The sequence below is a fragment of the Tenrec ecaudatus genome, chromosome 10 (genome assembly GCF_050624435.1).
Source record: "Tenrec ecaudatus isolate mTenEca1 chromosome 10, mTenEca1.hap1, whole genome shotgun sequence".
NCBI classification, from domain to species: domain Eukaryota; kingdom Metazoa; phylum Chordata; class Mammalia; order Afrosoricida; family Tenrecidae; genus Tenrec; species Tenrec ecaudatus.
Window position 1 is genome coordinate 8,170,891 of NC_134539.1, and position 15,261 is coordinate 8,186,151.

General features: G+C 47.7%; 1 protein-coding gene across 2 annotated transcripts in view; it reads left to right on the forward strand.

Annotated features, from left to right (window-relative positions):
• The window catches only part of KDM4C (lysine demethylase 4C), a 213,606-nt gene that overhangs the window by 113,480 nt on the left and 84,865 nt on the right, over positions 1–15,261 (forward strand). For both annotated transcript variants that reach the window (XM_075559906.1, XM_075559905.1), the window contains exons 13-15: positions 10,423–10,604; positions 12,527–12,740; positions 14,935–15,011. In XM_075559906.1, coding sequence (XP_075416021.1) covers positions 10,423–10,604; positions 12,527–12,740; positions 14,935–15,011 — 473 coding nt within the window. The remainder of the gene's footprint in view (positions 1–10,422; positions 10,605–12,526; positions 12,741–14,934; positions 15,012–15,261) is intronic.

Sequence of the window (15,261 nt, forward strand, 5' to 3'; positions counted from 1 at the left end):
TGCTGACGACGCACAGCGCTGCCCCTTTGTGCATTTTGGAGACTTTGAGGGTTCACAGGAGCAGGAAGCCCAGTCTTTCTCCCTCCCTCCGTGCAGACCGCAGCTTAACTCGGAATCACTACTCTATCAGGGCTCCCCTAACGACTGGGTAGGAGGACTTAGATAGGAGCATCAGATAGCTTACCAATACAGTGACCAAGGCCCGTGGTACCTTCTGGGCGGTCCTGCGCTGACCAGGTGCATCGAAGTCTGTTGTGGGTATTGGTCAGTTGCCGTACTGCTGGATTTCAGACTTGGCTTGTCAGAAGCTAGAGGAAGAGGCGTGTGTGCGCGTGGTGTGTGTTTGTGTGTGTGTGTGGGGGGGGTGGCAAGCTGCCTCCCCGCCCTTTCTCTGGGGAGCTAAGTGCCACCTCATGGAGCTCCGGCTGAGTGCCTTTGGGCTGAGGTTTACTGGTGAGGTGAGGTTCCTTGTAGGCGTTTATCAGCAGAGGTAAAGAGATTTGCAAAATTGTCCAGCAGGGAAGAGGCCGAAGGGTTGGTGGGCTGGGAGCACCAGAGAGAGGCGTGCCTCTGGGCTTGGCTGATAAGAGGCACTCTTGATGCAAGAACTGTGTGATGATTCTGAGTTATAAGCTACTATCTTTCTTAATCATCTGCAGAATCTCGGGTATGTTCAGCAGGTTTTTTGAGGCCAAGAAGCAGATTGCCGTCTCGTCCTGTGGGAAGTGTTGAAGGGGCTGGAGGCAAAAGGCTCGGCTGACCTCTGGCTCGCAGGAGTCGTCCCGGGGGATGATGGGGATTGAGTATAGTTGTGCTCTGGGAGTAGGTCAGAAGCCGCCCCCCCCCCCCCGCCCTTCTGGCTGTCTACAACAAACCACTTACAGACAAAAGGAAGCGAGGCTTTTAAATTTAAAAGACTAAATTGTGAGGTGAAGACCTTGTCCAAATAATGTGTCTGTGGTTTTGACTCATGAAAATTCTTCCTATTTCATTTAATTGGGCAGAAGTAGTCATTATTTGCTGACATTTCATGGTGAGGTTCATCCAGAACAAGTTGAGAATATTTTCCTAACTGTATAAGATCTGAGAACGAGCACACTATAGGCTTCTTTGGGTTGTGTGTACTATTACGGTGGGTCCCCCGGGACCGTCCCTCCTCCATTTCGTCCAAGGCATCACCCACCAACAGCCTGGCCCCTTGCCCTCCCTCCCCTCCTCTGTGACCCATGCCCAACACTGGAACCCACCAAGTCTGTTCCCTCTGGTAGGTTAGCTACCCCTTCCCCGTGATGTCAGTGGTCTGATGTAATGTTCGTCCTTTTGTGATTTGCGTCATGGTCTCTAGGTCCACGCACGTCATAAGGTGCTTCATGGTCTCATCGTTGTTGTTTTTTTTGAGATGATTGTAGTTTCTATAAAACCAACCCACCGTGGAATTCTCCTTGAGGAACAGAACTCAAGGAAGTCATGCAGACCTGTCGCCACGCCGAGCTCTTCTTTCTCTTGCCTCACTCCGTACGGCCCGCGCAGACCCTAGCCCCTGTTACAAGGCAGTGACGATAGGAGGCCCTTAGTAGACACGCACACACTGCTCATGGTTTTCGGTTACCCATACCTGTTTTGGCCTATGCTCGGTGTGGCTTCTTGAAGGGAGTGGACTGTACATGAACACATAGCACAAGCCTGCTCTCTCCTGCATCATTTGTTTTCCAAGTTGGTTTGATACAGACCACCATCCACTGACCAGAGTTCCTGGGCAGGAGCGGTTCTGACTTCTTAAAACATGAGATTTTTGCCTGATTAAGGGCCATCTCTTGAAAACCATGATGGTTGCTACCTGCAGTGGAGCTGCCTGGAGCAATTGTACAAACTTAGGGGAAACCCAGCACTTTTTATTTTGAATCAGATGAAGGTTGATAAAGAAAATCTATTTCTGTTCCACAGTTTCATGTCCCTGATTGCAGCCCCACCCCTTCCAGGTGTAACAACACTCACCCCATCCTCCCTGTGCCTTTCCATTCTCCCTTCTGAACGCTGCCCTCTAGGAAATGCTGTGTTTCTGATCGGGAGTGGTTGACTGTTCTACAGAACACACACCTCCCAGTGCTGATGCTTACGTTATAGATCTATCGTTTGGCTGAACAGTGAACCATGGGTGAATTCTGTTTCAGGCCTGACCATGGGCACGGTCTTTTTCAAACCACAAAGATTGCTCCTTGGGAGGAATTTTGTTCCATGTTTTTTCTGTGATCCCTTTCAGAGCGCTTAGTTGTGGGGATTCCCCCATTTTTGGAGTGTTGGCTGAACAGGGGTCAGTAGGCTCTCACCAGCACCCTGGCTTTGTTCATAGGCTTGGCCATAACGTTCTTGGTGACTACCATCTTTTAACTTACCCAGTGTGGGGCTCCCCCCGCCTCTGTGGTTCATGGCTTGGTTGTGACCCTTCAGATCCCTGAAATAGGAGGTTACCACCAGACAGAGGATGATGGCTCTTCTTTTGGATTTTCAACAGTGCTGATCATCACTGGGTCACAACTGTAAGAGGAACCCTTGAGCGGTAATTCGGCGATTTCTAGAATAATCACACACAAAGACGGACAGATTGCGATGCCCTGCGTCTGTAGCACGCTCTCCCTTGTCACACCTGGGCTTGTCTAAAAGTGTGAACAGTGAGAAGATGGCATATGAAAGCCAGCTCTGGTCGTGGCTCTGGTTTCCTCTGATCCAAATGTCTGAGCAACTCCAGAGAAGTCACCGAGCCAGCGGTTCAGCCACTCAGAGCTGTAATGAGCTGTGCAGCCCCTCTTTGAGACTAGAGATAGCTCAGCTCTGATCCCGATCTTTGCAGCGTCTGGGTGCCTGCAGGCTTAGGCCGAGAGCCTCTTTTAGATAGTGTTCCTGTAATTCATTATTATTAGATTTCTTTTTTTAAGAAAGACTTTCTATATTAATATTCAAATTCACTTAGTAATGGCTTAAATATTTAAATATACAGATGGAAGAGATGGAAGTTGCTGCTTTCATTAGAGATTATTATTGGTGTTTGACCAAGGTATGGCCCATTTCAGTTGCATCTTTTGCATGTGTGTGATTCATGTGAAGTTGGACATTGAAGCAACAAACTCCACATGGAAGAAGTACACCAGCCTGTGTGATCACAAGGTGTCGAAGGGATTAGGTATCAGGCATCAAAGAACAAAAAAAATCATATCATATTGAATGAGAGGAGTATAGATTGGGGACCCAAGACCCATCTGTAGATAACTGGACATCCCCTTATAGAAGGGTCGTGGGGAGGAGATGAGCCAGTCAGGGTATAGCGTAGCAAGGATGAAACATACAACTTTCCTCTAGTTCCTAAATGCCCCCCACCATCATAATCCCAATTCTACCTTAAAAATTCGGCTAGACCAGAGCATGTACACTGGTACAGATGGGAACTGGAAACAGGGAATCCAGGACAGATGATCCCTTCAGGATCAGTGGTGAGAGTGGCATTATTGGGAGAGAAGAGGGAAGGTGGGGCAGAAAGGGGGAACTGATGACCAGGATCTGCATATAACTTCCTCCCTGGGGGATGGACAATAGAAAAGTGGGTGAAGGGAGACATCAGACAGTATAATATATGACAAAATAATAATAATAATAATAAATTATTAATGGTTTATGAGGGAGGAGGTATGCGGGGAGTGAGGGGAAAAACGAGGAGCTGATAGCAAGGGCTCAAGTAGAAAGAAAATGTTTGAGAATGATGATGGCAACAAATGTACAAATGTGCTTGGCACAATGGATGTATGTATGGATTGTGATAAGAGTTGTGTGAGCCTCCACTTAAATGATTAAAGAAAGAAAGAAAGAAAGAAAGAGAAAGAAAGAAAGAAAGAAAGTTGGACATTGAATAAGAAGACTGAAGAAGCGTTGATGGATTTGAATTAGGGTGCTGGCGAAGCATCTCGCAAAAGAACCATGGACTACCAAAGAACAAGCAGATCTGCCTCGGAAGCAGCTCAGCTAGAATGGTACTTAGAGGCAAGGATGGCGAGACTTTGTCTCACGCACTTTGATCCCATTATCAGGAGAGCCTAGTCCCTGGAGAAAGAGCTCAAGCTTGGGAAAGTGGAGGGGCAGCAAAAAAGAGCAAGGCCCTCAGCAAGATAATGGTCACCGTGGCTGCCACTGAAGAATGATTGTGAGGAGGCCCCGGGCCAGGCAGTGCTGTGTTCTGTGGAACATGGGTCTCTGTGCACCAGAACCTGCTCCGGCACGCCTTGCAGCAGCCTGGTCTATTTAGCCTCGGGAGCTGGTGGTTCTCAAGAGTAAATCCATACATTTGAAAACCAAATTAAAACCAAACCCACTACAAGAGAGTTGATTCCAATGCCTAACAGCCCCGTAGAGCAGAGTTGAAGTGCCCGAGGTGGGCTTCTGAGACAGCAATTCTTTATCAGAGCAGGCAGTCTCATCTTCGTCCTTGGAGCAGCTAGTGATGCCGAACTTCGGACCCTGCGGTCAGCAGCCAACTGAGCCATCACTCTGACACCAGGACTCTGTCAGGGAAGCGCGTTTACGAACGGAAATGTCTGGATTTCCAATTTGAGCAAGCTTACTTCCCTGGCTGGCTTTCTCGGACCCCTCTTATAAAGGGTCCTGTGTAGCCATGCAGGTGATCTACAAACCCGCCCTCAGCACCCTCCCCAGGAGCAGGGCTGCCCTTCACTGGGATGTCTGTTCTAGTCCGGCACTTCCTGTGGTGGTCCCTGCATGTGTTCTGGGTGCCATTCTGGCACTGGGGGAGTCTGGCAGAGTGTCCCTACCCCTGGGAGCCCCATCAGCACACAGCTGGCTCCCATGCCCTTTGCCGCCTGCCCTCTACTAAGAGGGTTTAGGAGAAGGAGAAGAAGGGAGGGGGAGAAGGGAGAATAATGTAGGCCCCCCCTCCCTTTCTCCTAAAGCCTTTCCTCTGTGGAAAGCCAATTCTATCGTATGATCACAGCGGTTCACTCTCCAAATGTTACTAGTTTTTGCTGAATGATTGCCTGCCTTGGTTCCGTCCGTTCTGATCAGCTGACTGATCAGAAGGCTGCATGCCCATAATGAGCGCCCTCGTCTTTCCGTCTGGTTCAGCAGATCCCGAAGCAGATTGGCCTGGCATGGTTGTTGATAGGCCACAGCCAACATCATTTTCCCCAGTGATGGGGACATAAACGTGAGAGGTCCTTGACCCTGGACTTGAGCGGACACTTGATCTCGCACCTAACAGTGAGTCCTAACCGACAGGCATGCTCAGTTGTGTTTGGTGGCCCTGCCAGTAAAGTCCATCAGACGTCCCAGTGGCATTGCCGGTGTCTGGAAATCAGAGGCACCCTTGCTCTCACGGCACTAGTGGCTCCGTCAGGTGCTGATTGAGTCAGGACAGAGACCACTCCCCCGGTGACTTAGGTTATGGGGTTGCCTCTTGAACTTCCCCGGTCCGTCTCATCCTTTTCCCGACTGGCTGGTATGAGGGCTTCTGATCACGTTGCACAGGCTCTGCTGAAAGTGTTGGAATTGTAAAATGAGAGCCCGGTCTCTGGTTCGTGGCTTTCCAGGCGTGACCTGCTCCCCTCGCAGCAAGCCCCAAGAACAGCTTTCTGATACCGCAGGGCACGTCTTCCTCCTGTTTCTTTGGGAAAACCGATGGTTGCATAAAGTTCAAATGTGTGAGATTGCATTATGATATTTGATTTATTATGTAAATGCGCGCGGGCGCACGCACACACACACACCTTAGTTTCATATGACTCAACTATATTGCTGTATACTCCCTTAAAATCCTTCTCTGGAAAACTGTCTCCCTGCAGCTGGAGGTCGTCCCTGTGGTGCCACCAGCATGGAACCATTCACCTTTCGGTGCCTTTTTCCCTGTTTGTTGTGAAACTGGCCCTGACGATGCAGAATCAATGTGCAAAGATTGTGCGTTTTATGGTTCCATTTTTTAAATGGAATTTTATGACCAGCTAACTTTGTAGTCTGTGCCGCCTCCCCCCGCCCCCTCACACACACACACCACTGACTAAGACAGTTTGGGCCCAGCTGACAGTGCCCTCCATGCGTTCACCTGGTTGCCATGTGTTTCAGGGGGCTTCCCCCCGTTCTGGCTCCTGGGCTCCAGGTTCCAAAGGGAAGGCAGTGGCTATTCTGTGTATACACATCCAGCACCTGTCTGCGTCCCACACTGCTGTCCCATTGTCTAAATCAGGCCTCCTCAAACTACGGCCCCCCGAGGACATTTATCCAACCCACTGGATATTTTTACCCCATTTGTTTTTTTACTTCAAAACAAGATATGTGCAGTGTGCATAGGAATTTGTTCATAGTTTTTTTTAAAAACTATAGTCTGGCCCTCTGACGGGTCTGAGGGACAGTGAACTGGCCCCCTGTTTAAAAAGTTTGAGGACCCCTGGTCTTAATGTTCCTGCTCTCTTTTTTTGGTTTGTTTTGGAGAAGGGCCTTTAACTCCTAAATCTGCAGAGATGGTGGTTATTGTTAAAATATGAGGAGGAAAAAGTTTGCCAGGATATTTGGATGATATTTCCATCATTGCTAAGGACACGTGTTTAATGAAATTTGAGGAAATGGCATGTGGGCCAAGTCCGATCTCCTGGCTACACCAGAGGGGAGGAAACCCAATTCCACATCTTCCCAAGGACAGGTACCAAGAGGTTGGGCAGGGCATGCCTCCTTTCAGCCTCCTTTACCACATTCTGGACCGCCACCCCCAGCCCCCCTCAGCACTCTGCTTCTATGCTGAGTGTGACATTCTGTTGCAATGGCTATACAAACAGTACTCAGAATTAGGGGGGTTGATTAGGGAAGATAAGAGGTTACAAATCAGGTTTAGGAATAGTAAGTATAATTTTTGTTTGCTTTTGCCTGCAGTTATTCTTCTCAGCAATGCCAGCAAGTCCATCTCTCTTACCTTTTCCCTCAGCCGCGCCCCACCTCATCTCCCCCTCCTTACTTCCCTTGGCCTCTGCCCCGCTCAGTCAGACCTGTATTGCAAAGCTCCTTTAGCTTTGATTGATGGTCATAGGACAACCCATTCTGCTAGCCCAAAGGCACCCCACTCACCATGCCATCCCCTTTCCCAAGGCACTCCATGATACTCATGCCCTCGGCTGCCTGAGTGCTGGGTGCCGCTGTTGGATCTCTGCACAGTGATGTCCAATGCACCTGCTCTTGGGTCTTCTTTCTGGTCTTGAGATTCTCTGTGTCTGCGGCTGAAACGGCTTGTTTTATACCCAGCACAACTGAGCCAGTCTAACCTTGAGTTAGAGCCTTCTAGACATTGATTGCATGTTCCTATCCAGTCATCCTGTGGGACGTTACAATGGTATGGATGGAAGAACTGAACAGGGTGATTTCACGTCACCACAAATGCCCCCAAGTGATGTAGGCTAAGATCTGGGAGAGGTCAGTGAGTCTAATGGCTCAGCCGAGTAGACAGGACCTACTGACATGCTTTGATGTCGAACACCTCCCTGTTCCTTTTCTTATTCTCCTTCCCTTGTTTCCTGGAATTCAGTGGCCTGGCCCACATGATTCTTTCTGTGTCTTCCAATAGCAGTTTTGTGTGTGATCTTCCCACAGTTCTTGCTTGGTGGTGTCTCTTTACACAGGCTTCCAGAATTGTACCTGTAGTGAGCTTGTTTTGCAGCCTGCTCTAGGTTCATCATTTGGAGAGGAGATCTCACTTGGCTATTTCTCGATTTTGTATTGTAGATGCTGTTGATGAAACAGCTTAGGGAACTGAAGTGAGGATTCCCATGGAGACTGTTCATTATTTCTTCTCCACTGCTGCCAGTCACTTTTGTCTCACAATGACCCCAAATGACAGAGAAATGCTGATAGACCTTCCTCAGCTGTAATCTTCACAGAAGTACATGACCAGGCCTTGCTCCCACTGAGCAGCTGGGTGGATTTGAACTGTGAACCTTTTGGTTTTTACTTGAACAGCCAACCTTTTGCACTTCTCAGGGACCCTCCTCCCCCTACCCCATCATTTATTAAACTTATGATGCAGTGCTGGAAGTGCTTGGCTGGCAACTGAAGGCCAGCAGACAAAGGTGAGGCAGTCTGCTTCTGTCCAGACTTGCAGCCTTGGGAACCATATGGGACATTCCGACTCTGTCATGGCATTGACTCAAAGGTAGTTGACTTTGGCCATTCAGAATTTCATTGGCTCACAATGCCACTGTGCAACAGTAAAATCATACCTGAAACTCCTATAATTCTTCCCTGTTTAAACCTTGCATTCCTTCTTTAATCCTTTAACGCTTTCCTCTTATTCTGCTAAAAAGATTTTACCCCGTATTCCTATATTTTTGATACTTTTTGATAGATTTGACACTGTTCTCCATACAGTGTTACATCCTGATTTTTTATTTGTTATGGTCATCATCTGTTAATATTATATGAGATGTGCATGTTGTGTTTCATTCATCTTCTTCAAAGATACCTGCCCTCATACCTTCATAGCATGGTCAGGCCACGATTCATTTTTCTATTTCTTAGCTAACACTTAGCTCTGCTCTTCTAATCCCCACAAGTGATTCTTCTGGGAGGCCTTTTACTGAAGAAGCGCAGGAAGGAGCTATTGGAAGGACACATCTTTGGATGGAGACGTCTGCGTCTGAGTACTCGTAGACGTGGATGGTAGCTGCACTGTCTGTCTAGACAGACGCCTCCTACTCTTCCAGTTTGTATTGGGATCTTTCCACTGCTGTTTTTAGTGCTATATTTTTTGGTGAAGTTTCCATTGCGCCTGTTTCCATAGCACAATCTCTGCCCACGGGTTCTCATTCCTTCCATCCTGGTCGTTCTGATGGCGACACCTTGTCTCTTACCCTGCAATGCTCACAGTGTGGTATGGTCTCATGTTGGTGGTGATTTTAAAAGATATGTATTGTTATTTTTAAAGTTGAGTATCTAGAGCTCACATGGCAGACTGCTTTCTGAGTGACCTCAGCAAAGGGGACCGCAGGCGTGAAGGTCATCGAGGGCTGGTGGCACCGGGGCTGGCACGGGGCTGTTAACCACAGCTCGGGCAGTTCAGACCACGTAGTCGTTCCTAGGAGACAGGCTGAGGCTGTCTGCTCCCATAATGCGGAGTTCCAGAAACTGTTGTGGGACTGCTGCAAGTCGGACATTGCTGGCATCTCATACAAACTGCTCAGAACCCTGTCGTTTAGGGAAACTTGTAGTCATTTTGCACCTGGTGCAATTGGAGGGTTAGGATGACAGACAGGCTGGAAGATCACATCAGTTGCATGCAGGAACCATCATTGTAGCTCCAATTCAGTGACCAAGCTCACACTGTTCACCCTCAGCCACTGAATGGTTTCTGGTGTAGACAACCAGTGAATGCGTTTACTGTAACCGGGGCAGGTCAGCCCTCTCCCCGTGTGGCTGTGGCTTCCTCAGAATGATTTAATAGCCATTTTTATAGACCACAGAGAAAAACCCTACTTATGGTTTTGGGACACATTTATTCTATCGTTTCCCTGTACACTTCTCAGCATAAATTGTAAGATGTTATCACCTTTATATAAATGTGCATCTATTTCAGTTTGGTTTTTATTTATATACACTTTGCACGTGTCTTTTTGTTTTCAAAGACGTACATTTCTTGGTGCAGAAACAGCTCACTTTAAATATTGAACTATGAAGATAAAAGAAAGCTGTGTCTCTACACAACTACTAGCATTGTACCCACACAACCCGCACTCTGGAACACATGATTGATTGGTAGAAATCATTGGCTGTTGACATCATGGAGGGTACCCCACATCTGAAATAAAAAAAAAATTGAGCACTTGTTTTGTAATTCAGTAGTTCAAAACGCATCCAGAAGAGTCGCACAATCGTCACTACAATAAATCTTAAATGTCTTCTTCTTCCTTGTTCTCTTTGAGATTCACTAAACATCTGAAGATTCTCAGCTGAATTTCCACGGATTTGACTTTCTTTGTAGAGTTGCCAACTGTTCAGGATTCTTTGAGCTCCCAACTTTCCTGAGACCCTTTCCTCCTCACCACATGGCGTGTGGGTTGAGTGTGTCCCCTGGAGCCCCCTCCAGTGAGGATCATTTGTGGTGCGAACTCTCAGGTGCTGCACTGACACCCACAACAAGGAGGATCTCATCGCCTCCTCAACCCGATGAAGTGATGGAGATGTAAGAACAGAGTGGCTCGATGTCAGATGATCCAAGTGGGGTGGCTAATCACTGTGATTTATACTACCTGTAATAATAAAATAGGCTCTTCTGTTACGGGTGTTGTTCTTCTGCTACAGGGTGTTGTTTTTCTGTTATAGGATGTTGTCCTTCTGTTATGCGTATTGTTCTTCCTATTCACTGGGTTCCCATGCTCTCTCTCCTTAAAGATTTGCCCGAAGTGCCTTCAGTTGAGGAGGAAATGCAAGAAACGGAATCTTGGGCAAAGCCTCTGGTGCCCATTTGGCAGACAAGATCCCCCAATTTTGTCGCCGAGCAAGAATACAATGCAGCCATGGCCAAAAAGGCACCATACTGTGCTATCTGCACTCTGGTCATGCCCTACTACAAGGTAAGAGGGAGTGGACAAGGCTGCCTTGACTGTGTGCCTCTAGCCCCCTCCAGCCCCACCCCCTCCACGGGCCACCTGGGAGTCTCTATAGCATTAGCAGGCACAGAATACCAGAGGACACAGATTCCTGGAGGTCACAGCTTTCTTAGGAAGGCTTTAATTCTCCCGTCACCAGCAGCATTTATACGGTAGCCCACAGTCTCTGAGTGGTGCTTGAGGGGTGCCAGCCCCCAGACAGACTTTTTTGTTTGTAAATCATTTAGCTTTTTTAGGGACATGTCAATTCCTAACTTGTTCCTTCCCCTTTCACCAAGAAATAGAACATAAAAGCTTCAAAACAATAGAAACGTTCAAAGGGAGGTTAGATCTGCTTTCATTTTTATGTTGGAAAACTTCAGTCTCTCAAATAACACAGACGTCAACCTTGGGTCCACATTTCCACCATCTTTCGCCCTTTCCTGCGTGGGGCGCACAGAGAACCGGTCAGGCCCCTTCAAGGTGGATGATCCAGTTGGCCGTCATTGGCTGGCTGGAGTTAACGCAGCTGGTGTCTTTGTTCCATGCACGTTTGCACCGATGGCCGCTCCGTTCATGTAGCTCGTGTTCTCCATGAGCTACACTAACACAGGCAAGATGTTCCCTGGGAATGCACTAAGTGTACACGCCTACATGGCGTGTTTTGAGGTCCAGTAGGTTACATCATGGGTTGAGGAGATGGATCGACACGGTGGCTGCAACGGTGGGCTCAAACAGCCCCCATTGTGAGGTGGTGCAGGACGGGCAGTGCTACCTTCTGCTGTCCACACAGAATTGACTTGGTGGCACCTGGCAACCACAGCAAAGTGTTACATCATATCTTGATATGAACTTTATGTTTGGGTCATATTTTTGATAAATGAGCCAAAATATCTTATTCAAGCTCACATCTCTCTGTAGAGTTCTATGTAAAACCAGCATTCGCCTCTTCAAGTGCTTTGGAGCATGGCCTATGTGATGTGTGAGACCAGCTTCTTCTGCACAGAGCACATGGGGTACTTGGTTTTGGCAAGCGGCACATCCCTCTCAGGCATCAGTGTCCTGTGTATGCGTGGGATGCGGGTGCTCGTTTTGCGCATGGGCATGTTATGTGCCAAGACGTGGTATTTTCCGAGCTTTGTCATAAGAGACACAATTTCCTCACTGGAGATCTTTGAAGGTCGCCCTGGTGAGTGACAGCACTTCATTTTCCTTCCAGACCTTACATTTCTATGTGTTTGTTGGGACAGTGTTCAACTTTTGGACTCTTTAACATCTGTACCCTAAGCTGCTTGAATATTTTCCTGGTAATTACACAAGTCCACCTCAAATGAAGAGTTTGAGCAATGCATTCATTTGAGCTCTGTGGAAAATATGTAAAAGCTGTTGATGCCTTCCAGTTTCAAACACAAGTTTTCTATATCTTGGGAGATAGATGGCAAAAGTACCCTTGCACACTCAGCCACTGGCCCCAGCTCTTTCTGTAAGGTTCCGAGTCTCTGCAACGAGGCACGAGCCTTTCTCCCCACTCTGTCCCTCTGATGAAAACAGGGGTCCTTGAAAACACTCCTGCCAGTGGTACCAGCTAGCCTTCTTCTGTCAAGGAAGGTCGGCCTCTTGGCTTGGTGCCGCACAAGAACGCGCAGCAGAAACTCCTCAAGATCGTGGCTTCAGTAGCTCAGCCCCTTCTTGTCGGAGCAGGCACATACACCTCCTGGAGTGCCCACAGCTTTGCGTGTAGCTGAGGGTCTGAGAAGGCGGCCGGATGCGTAACCAAAGTGGATGAAGGAGCGGTCAAGGGAAAGCAGGACTCAGAAGGTGCAGTTGATAGTGGGTCCGATCCACCAGGACAGACGAGCCACTCGCTCCCAGGTCCCTTCCTCACTTGTCAATGTCCTGTTTTCCAGCCGGACAGCAACCGTGAAGAAAACGACGCTGGACTGGAGACAAAAGAAGAGGAAGCGGCCACTTCAGGAGAGAAGACTAAGCCGCTCATTCCAGAGATGTGCTTTATTTACAGTGAAAGGAGCGCCAACTCCTCACCGCCCAAAGCCTTTCTCGAAGAAGACGGGACCAGTCTTCTCATCTCCTGTGCCGAGTGCCGTGTGCAGGTTCATGCAAGTAAATGCATTTTTCATTCAGTCCCTCACATAGTCTGTCTGTCTCTCCCAGGCCCTTGTAATGTCTTGAGCTTACTCCATCGGACCCTTGGAATGTTGAGAGGCCAGTCTCTCGTAATGAAAGTATAAGTGGTTGTCAGCATCCCTTTTCCTAATGGAGGCTGGGGCTGTTATGGTTTGATTTTGTTATGTCAGGGCCCAAGACGTGGACTCTTGGGTGGCTGGGCACCCATGTGAAGCAGCCCCTTCCCTGGGAGGAGCTGGAGTGCCAAGTCCCCCAGCGCGGTGCCGCCCCGCCCCGGGGCTCCTGCTGCGTGCTTGCCTTTGAATGAATGCCGGTGCAGCCTGTCTCTCCTTAACTGCAATCTCTGTGCTCCGTTGCTGACTCTTTATTCTCCTGCTTTTCTTAAAGAAAAATGGCTGTTACTCTGCTGCTTCTGGTCATTCTCAGCATCACTGTTTTCCTGAGTCCAATGGTGTTCTTTATAAGGGTGAAGAAATCTATCATCTGCAAGGGGACATCAACAGTTTTCTCCCAAGGACCAAGAGGGGCTCGCTCTGTCACTGTCTCCTGTCCTTGTTGTTGTTGTTGTGTGTGTGTGTGTGTTTGTGTGTGTTTGTGTGTGTGCGCGCGCGCATGTGTATGAGAGAGAGAGAGGTAATTGGATGAAGGATAAACATAATCCTCATTCACCTGCCCCATAAATCTTCGATGTTGACTTACAGGAACCTGTTTATTATGTGCTGCAACTCGTTTTAACGTTCCAGATCTTCCCAAATCACGTTCTGCTAACCAATTAATGTATGCTCTCTCTTCTGTCCATGAAGTCCTCATTTATTATATGCCTGTTATGGGTTTCAGTACCTTAAGGAGCCCTGGTGGCACAGTGGGCTAAGTGCAAGGTTGCCAATCACAAGGTTGGCAGTTCAAACTCACCAGCTGCTTCCTGGGAGAAAGAGGAAGCCGTCGGCCTCCGCAAAGAGCTTGTCTTGCCAACCCCACGGGGCGGCACGTCTCTGTCCATTTGGGTCTCTGAGTTGATGTGGACTCGGTGGCAGTGAGTTCGGGTGTTAATTCAAGAAGATTAAAGTCTTCTATCATGTTTGAAATAGCCTCCCTGTCTATAATTTATTTGTTAATTTGATACTCAGCAGCTTCCTCCAGTGAATTGAACACCAGGAGTTGGAAATGTGATTATGCCATCCCTCTTGTTTAGAACACACATGCCTATATTGGAGGGGACTCAAAAAAGCTCTTGGTTAAATTCCTGTTATTTTATCGTTAGCCTTTGGAAGTCCCTTCATCCATTCACTTTTCCTTATTAAATGTACCCACGAGTAAAGCACAAAAACACAGGACAACTGATGTTTAATCTTGACCTCTCGACTAGCTACCAGCATACTTTGGCCTCATAAACATATCGTTGAACTCATGTTTGTGTGGCCTTGGTTTACGACGATAGGCTTTTCTTGGGGTAATGACACGTCTGTTATTTGCTATCCCCATTTCACATATTAGAGCATTTTGATTTAAAAATTCATCACTGACATTTTTTTTCAAAAGCTTCTTATTTCAAGAAGTCCAAGTGTCTGATATTCCTATATCTATTTATTTGTGTTGTCAGCCTCCTTTTTAATTCATTTTGGGAAGCAAGACAAAAGTTGTGTTGAAGACATCATTCCATTGCTACCCAGAGGTTGTACATCTTTTGTTCCTGTCAGTGAAGTTATTGCTAATTAAGCTTAGCCTTTGAAGTGTCATTTCAAACAGCATTAACCATATGGTTTCCAAGGTTAATTATTGCATCAGCACTAAATTTCCTAAACCTCTGATTCCTGGGTTGCCACGTATCCCAGCATTGGCTGTGAATGGGAAAATGGACTAGATCGACACCTTAATGAATTTGTAATTTCCTGGCCAAGACTTAGCCACCCATCGATCTGACAACTAGTTTGTGTATTAGCAGCTATGAATGAAGCAGGCGTCTGTTGATCCTTGGGCTATTCTGGCGGGTAAACCGCTTTAGAACCCAAAGCATCCTTGACAGAATCTTGCCATGTTTGGCTCCGAGCAGTAGGATTTGAAATGCAGAACTCTAGGCAGTTGTCTCAGCTCTGTTCATTTGAGTGTTGAGATGTGTAACATTTTAAAGATGCAACAGGCCTAATGCGTGGGTCCACATCTTATTTTTTAGGTTGTTATGGTATCCCTCCTCGGGAGGTCTGTGCTGGATGGCTGTGTGCCCGGTGCAAAAGACATGCGTGGACAGCTGTAAGTGGTCTGTGCCGGTACCTTTAGTCTTGCCCACCCCCACCCCTCTGGACACATTTCAATCTAGTGGAAAGGTAAGATTGCACACACGAGTATGGGTGTGAGTTCCACACTCCACTGTATTCCGGTCTTACGGCCAGTATGAGACCCTGACTTTGCTGGTACCACATGGGTCCTGACTTCTCTGGAGACCAAGCCTGCTGCTGTGGGATCTTATGAGGCTCTTTGTACCCAGACATGAGGCACTGGA